Below are 7,546 nucleotides of genomic sequence, written 5' to 3'. Positions count from 1 at the left end.
ATTATTGTTGTATGAAAGCGACCAAATACTAAATTCTAAAAGTCCCTTATCATTCCCGTCCTGCTATATGGTGCAAAGGCATGGACGGTGACAACGTTTGATGAGTTGGCGTTACAAACTTTCGAGAGCAAGGTTCTGCGGAAGATTTATGGTCATTTGCGCATTGGCAACGCCGAATACCGCAGTCGACGGAACGATTAGTGAGATAAACGATGACATTGACATAGTTCGGAGAACTAAGACAGGCTGCTCTGGTCTGCAAGCGGAAGACCTCCACTCCGTTGAAAAGACAAGATGGAGAAGAACCGGGCTGCACTTGGAATCTCTTTAACCGCGTAAATGGTGTCTACGCCAATAAAAAAGAAGAATATGCTAAAATCGGTGTGCCAAAAATGAGTAACTATTATTAAATATTTTTAAACTTCCGGTTGACTTTATACCTACATTATTTATCGCTCAAGATGTACGAAATTTAATGAAATTCCAAAATAATCTTGTACGAAATTTAATGAAATTCCAAAATAATCTTTTTCTAATAATAGTGTATCTTCTTACCTTTCATTGTAAATAATGGATGCAATACTTCCTACTTTTAGTTAAAATTTATACGTAAAACTAGTAATTTACTTCACCTTGCGAGAGTGTGAAATGTTCCCATACACTCGTACTTAGATCTTCCTCACATGCTTTTAATACGAAATCTTATCTTACTAATAATAAATTCACCTACACAACGCGAGATATATATTTAAGCCCTTGAAAAATTATGGATATCATTTTAGTAGACCTTATATGAGCCAATAAACAAAATGTTATACTCACATAATGTTAAACAGTATTAGTTTTTTATTATCTACATTTAATATACATATTTGTACTGCACTACGTAATTCTCGATTTACACCGAGTTTCAACGCTGTGCACCCACTGTTAAGTGTCTATTATTTGTGCACGAACGCTGTTAACGTTAACATGCGTGTATTTATTGGGACTTCTATTTAGTTGATGGTTTTGCTGCAGATGCGCAGCAGCTTCCTGCTTCCTGAATGAATGTTACAAGTTGCCAATATGTTTACGTTGACTATGCTACCACAGCGTTGGTAGTTGGCTCCATTGTTGGTTAATGATGTTCGGCCGGTGAAGTTGTGGAAGTCGCCGCGTTTAGTTGCATTTTGTGTCTCCGCTTAAATAGACGTTGAAGCGGTTGAAACGCGCGAAAACTTTGCATATCAAAGTGTTAGACGTAGTGATGTGCGCAAGATATGAAACAGAAAAGTTTTAAAAAAATTATACTTGCAAAGAACATGTAATTTCATTTAAAAATAAAATAAATCGCCGAGGTAATAACAATAAATAGGGAGTATAATAAATAAAAAAAATAATAATAATATAATTGAGTATAGAAATATGAAATAATAAATATAAAAATATTAAGCACTAACAATTCAAAAAAATGTTTAATATATATTTTTTGTTGAAATAAATTTTGTAAATTACACGAAAAAATTCATTATAAAAAAATAATGAGATTACATAAAAAAATAAATTACATAAATAAGCACATACGTCTAAAATAAATTTTTATTTATGAACTAAATTGACATTAGGTAGAAGTGTACAGAAATAAGAATACGAAGAAATAAAATTGTGTATACAATTTTTTTTATAAAGTTTTATGAAAAAGTGAAATTATGAATCAATCTATAAATATGGAAAAAACTCTAAAAATTATTAAAAAAAGAAAAGATGTTAACTTTGATTGGACCAAAGCTAAAGCGAGATCCATTTCGAGGATTCCTACTTTTTTAAAGAAAGAACACAGTAAATTCGATTCTCTACTTGGGTCGCCCTTTATAAAATAATTTAAAAAAGTAACAAAAGACGTTAACTTTGGTTAGACCGGAGCTATAATATCCCTATCAGTCATTGTGCAACTGTGATGTTAGAGGCTGTTTTTGCTAATTTTGGTTTTTTAAAACCCAAAATGATAATAAAAATTTCCTAACGCGTAGGATTATTTGTTGTGTGGTCAAATCACCATCATCTACTAAAATGACAAAAATAGCTGTACGTAATGGAAAATGTTTGAACCGAAATTCGTAATCGGAACTCCTCAAATACCCCAAAGACTTCTTTGGACATCAGTCGTAGCATTTTTTTACAGATTTGTTGAGCAGTCGCTTCGCCGCCGCCGATGGTTGGATGAGGGACAAGACAAACAAATAGACGGACAGACAGTCATGATTAAATCGGGTCAGTTCGTCACACTGATCATTTATGTATTATAGGGTCTCTGCCGGTTCGTTTTCCTTACAAACTTAATATACCCTGTGAAGGGTAAGAAGAACTCTTCTGTCATAATTAAAATGAATCGAATGACGGCCCCTGAAGTGCCATCAAACGATCAAGCCTGTAACGGTTTATCAATCAGCAATCTAACTGTAATTAGTACAATGACAAATGCCAAACAAAATGGTGAAGTTCCACCACAAATCGATACAAACTTTATTGAGCTGTCGCCATCGGGTGATTTAAGTGTTTCACAAGTCATGTCCAATAAGGAACCGGACAAAATGTTTGGATGGGAAAAATTTAAACCGAAATTTCTACAACGTTTCTGCAATGCTAAATGGGCGCTCTTCTGGCTCTGTTGGGGTGGCGCTATGCAAGGTAAGTTCCGTTAGTTTTATTGATTTCTCTTTAGTGATGTAATGAAATGATCGCTTTGCGGTTTTTAACTAACTTTAATTCTGATTTACTACCATAAATATATGTAATTATTTATAAATCATAGCATTGTGCATAAATCAATTTGTTGGCTGTTGTTGTAAATTAATGAAATAATTCAATTTAAGTCTCAATGTCGCATGCCACAGCAGATACAATGGAAGTGAGCGGAATTTTGCGCGCCAAGAAATCTACAATTGCAATAAAATTTATAAAGTATGTGTGCATGTACATATGTATATTAGCATGTGCATATAAATAGTGTGTCCATATGTAATGTGAGTCGACTGACAGTGGTCAACAAAATTAATTAAATAGTGACTCGATTTTACCCAGTTCTGATTCAAGATCACACTACCATCAGAAAAAGTTCTGAATTTCAATTATATAGCCGTGAGATTTACTCATATTTTCGAAAAAAATCGGGTCCATATGAGAGTTTACTTCATGAAGTTAAGGAGCATATTTTTCTGGTAACAATGTTATCATGTTAAAACTGGGTGAAATCGGTTCAACATTTCTTCTAGCTCCCATACACCTCATATAAATATTTTCGAATTTCCGGTTGACTTTATACCACTTTGGTCAAACTGTGAGTGATCCAACTAATCTAATGTTATATAGTACTACCACCATTGACATTAAGGACACTCAGAAAGCATTTCGCATCTAGTACAAATCGACGTCGTTTTACAAGATAGATGAAAATATCAGAAAGAGCTAAGGCCTTTCCAAAAAATCGAGTTTCAGAAGTGTTTCGACGATTGGTACAAGCGGATAAGTGCATAATATCGGGATCTATTCTTAAGACGAACATTAATGTAGACGAATAAATAAATATTTTTTTTTAAAACGAAAATTCTCGTTATTGTTTGAACGGTGTACATTCCTATAACCAATAATTAGCAAAAATAATTTATTATAGTATATAAAGACTTTCGTTTGTTTAGTACACTCTATACCGAATAAATCGATCGATGTGTCAGCTATCTTCCTAATAATAATAAAATATGAAAATATGTTCCGAATATTCATGAGTTACGTCAACAGTTAATGCCATCCGTCCAGATCTTTCCTACACCCTATACACTATATATTGATTTCTATCGATTTTGGCCTTCCATCTGATTTTAAAGCGTTAGTATCAACATCTTTTCTAAATATATTGCGGTTTAGTCTTGAGTATGGGTTAAACCTCATATTCCCTTTTTACTTGTAAACTTTATTTTGGCTTAATATCGAAAAGAGGTCAAATTTCCAGACGAAAAATCTCCGGTCAAAATATTAGTCTTTTTTTTTTAATATGGCTATCTTAAAGTTCGAATTTCCGATGGTGCACTCTATGATAAGTTTTCTCAAAAAATGCAAAATAGATCCCACCAAATGATTAAAACCTTCACTACTTTTTTTTTACTGTAGCTACTACGAAATAATAGGTAGGAGGTGTAGGTTAAAATTTTATCAGATGGGAACTAAGCATATTTGAGGGAAGTGTCATGATCATAGTTCGAATTGTTAAAGTAGTTGCAGAGACATGAGATTTAACAGAGGGATCCAAGTAGATATACTTTTTTCAATAGCCGTTTTTGACAGATGTTATTTTTGTTCAGTATTGTTTGGCATTTTATCATGGAAGACTTACGCCTGAGCAACGTTTGCAAATCTTTCAACTTTATTACGAAAATTCACGTTCTGTAAAGAATGTGTCTCGCGTGATTCGCTCTATGGGTTCTTGAAAAGTTCCAAGAAAATTTGAGCCAAATTTTATTCAACGATAAGGCCCATTTCTGGCTCAATGGGTATGTAAACAAAGAAAATTGGGACGAATATCAATTTGAAGATATTCAAGAGCTGTCAAAAAGCAAAGGTTTGGTGTGGTTTATGGACCGGTGGAATGGCGACAGTTATCGCGGTAAAACAACCGACTATTTCATTAACACAATGGATGGACCTTATGAGATGTAGCCGCGGCCAAAATTCAGCATTTAAGCAAAAAATTTCTTTAAATTATCCAAAAATTTTAATCAACATAAATTTAATTAGAATAAAATACTTTTAGGCTACTTTATTTCTTTACAATTTTAAATAATTATGTTAACTAGTGCATTCTCATTCGTACTCATGTGTAATTCTGCCCACACATGAGACACTCAAAACATAAATAAGATTGCTCGTGGTTAAACGTTTGTTTTGGTCCAATGAACATCTGTACCTCATATTCATATTCGTTCATAACTTAAGGAACTTCGGGATGTGGGGCATTCAACTCTACATCTGTTGCAAACGATAGTGGGCGGTACTTAACTAAATAATTTCGTTACCGATGTTATACAAGTATGCTGCATTGCTTTTTTATTTCAGCAGTTGAATACGTTAGTTTTCCTAAATCAAGATTTTAAAAGTTTATCATTAGATCTGAAAAATTTACACATAACTAGCTAGATATTCAAAATACGCAAAGTCTTGAAAAATTTTTTTATTTTTTTATTTATTTATTTAAAAGAGAAATAATTATAAATAATCGTTCCACTTATAGATATAAAGCACTGGCTGCCAGGGCCTTCAGCTTATGTTATAAAATCTTAGTNGAGAAATAATTATAAATAATCGTTCCACTTATAGATATAAAGCACTGGCTGCCAGGGCCTTCAGCTTATGTTATAAAATCTTAGTCTATTATATTCACATTTGAGATCGATTTATAYAACGTAAATTTAGATACAATAATAAAGATAMATTTCAAAGCAAAAGTAAATGGGTGCATGTATGTAACTAAAGTAAATATTTAATTTGCAAAGCGAAATATATTTGGCTATGATTTCTATGTTACTGTCATMAGTCCGTTCTAGATATAAAGAAGGTTTTTTATTAGAAAAAACATTAGCTCTGATTCGTTGAAGTGCCGGGCAGGTATCGAGGAGGTGTATAACTGTGACATCATCTGATCCGCAGAACACGCAATTTGGTTTATTTACGCCATTTAAGATGTGAGCATGTGTAGCAGTTGTGTGTCCTATTCGAAATCTTATAAATGTCCTTATATTTTTACAAGTTGCTTTTCCTGGGTATAAAGGCTTTGTTCCCGCAGGATTAAATTTTTTGTAGTGGCGATCGTGATTACTCCATTCTCTTACTTGGATTTCATTTACATATGTTCCATCAAGCCTTCGTATATCTTTATCGGTGAAATAGTCAAAGAAGTGAAGTGGTTGTTTGGAAGCTTCTTTAGCTTTTTTATCGGCGATTTCGTTGCCATGAATTCCGATATGGCTAAGCACCCACATTATTTTTATACAGTTATTGCTTTGCAATAGCATGCTACGAATATTGGATATTAAAGGTTAATTATTGGTATTAAATATTGCTTCAATTGCAGATCTACTGTCGGTACATATAATGCATTTATTTCCCTTTCGGGAAGCAAATTGTACTGCCTCAAATATTGCGGCTGCTTCGGCAGTAAATACCGAGCAGTATGGCAAGGAACCGACCATAATAGTAACACCTAGCTGGTTTGTCACAGCAAACGTTGTGCTGGTGTCCGACTTGGATCCGTCCGTATAATACAAGTTCCAATCATCATTTAAGGACTCTAATACCGCATTAAACATTTGTTTGTACTCATTACTGCTGGTAGAATACTTTTGGTACTTAAGTAGGGTATTGATGAGTGATGAATTTGGAAGCGCASTTGGAGGATACTCTGAAGTTTTAAGAAGTGATGAAGTGGTTACGATGTTCAGCTGTTGAACTAGACTTAAGCAACGCATAATAGTAGACGGCTTACGACTAGTCTTGAGATTTCGTATAGAACAATTGATTTGCGAAAAAATTAATTAATTTCTGCAGTAAAGTAGCCTCGGTATAAGCATCATGGTGTTACGCATGGTCCGGTAGTTTATATGTGGTAATCCAGCTTCTGATAGAATTGCCTTAATTTGGTGACGTTGGGGAGGCGCGAATGCTTCTTCTGACTGCTGCGTGGTAGGGTGAGTTTGAGAGCTTAATGTTTGTATTAGCGCAATGTCCGTAAATACAAAGTCCGAATTCAATTTTAGATAATATTAAAGCTTTTGTTATATTGACAAGAGTATTTGTATGTACTAAGCAAAATTTAGACGATAAGAATTTAATTATATTCAATCTAGAAAAAAGACTTACTCTAACATATTTACAATGCTCGTTGAAAGTTAATTTGTTGTCAAATATAAGTCCTAAGATTCTTCATTTATTAGTATGTGGGAGATCAACGTTAGAAAAGGATATATTAGGAAAGGAACACTTTTGTTTCCGACTTATGTGAAAACATTACATTTGCTAGGCGATATATTAGTGCCTGAAATTTTTGAGCAATTACTTCTTATTCAATATATTTAAAAATATGTGTTTAACTTGGTTTAGATCTTGAGTTTGAGAGAATATTAAAACATCATCGGCATAGGTGCAGTTTTTGACAGCTCCACTAGAACTTATAATTGTACTTATTTCATTGAACGCAATGGTAAATAACGCAACAGAAAGAGGTGATCCCTGTGGTATACCATTACACAGATCGTGTAGGCCGGATTTATGCGTATTGGCAATAAGAAAAAATTTGCGGTGGTTCAAAAACGATTTTATTATATTATATAGTTTTTCGCCAACATTCCATTTTTTAAGTTCCCTGAGTACCATGTGAGGTCTAATCCTGTCAAATGCTTTTTCAAAGTCTAAAAGCACGGAAACGTGATTTCGGTTTAACAAAGCCGTAGAGGCATAGTGTTCGAAAAATAACAGTTACTCCTAAACCTTTTTGGAAGCCAAATTGTTGGGGTTTTAT

At 33.5% G+C, this 7,546-nt stretch overlaps 1 protein-coding gene across 2 annotated transcripts in view; it reads left to right on the top strand.

Annotated features, from left to right (window-relative positions):
* The first annotated feature begins 1,143 nt into the window (after nt 1–1,143).
* The window catches only part of LOC108965375 (solute carrier organic anion transporter family member 4A1), a 39,997-nt gene continuing 33,594 nt past the window's right edge, over nt 1,144–7,546 (top strand). Inside the window, exons 1-2 of one of the 2 annotated variants that reach the window (XM_018927729.1) lie at nt 1,144–1,340; nt 2,289–2,670. In XM_018927729.1, the coding sequence (XP_018783274.1) occupies nt 2,367–2,670 (304 nt within the window). In that variant the 5' untranslated portion in view covers nt 1,144–1,340; nt 2,289–2,366. Of the gene's footprint in view, nt 1,341–1,722; nt 2,671–7,546 lie in introns of those variants that run through there. The other variant, XM_018927730.1, reaches the window with a different exon arrangement.

Source organism: Bactrocera latifrons, unplaced genomic scaffold (assembly GCF_001853355.1).
Source record: "Bactrocera latifrons isolate USDA-ARS-PBARC rearing strain unplaced genomic scaffold, ASM185335v1 scaffold_14, whole genome shotgun sequence".
Classification (NCBI taxonomy): Eukaryota; Metazoa; Arthropoda; class Insecta; order Diptera; family Tephritidae; genus Bactrocera; species Bactrocera latifrons.
The sequence above is the reverse complement of the archived record's forward strand: the minus strand, read 5'-3'. Positions and strand labels throughout refer to the sequence as shown.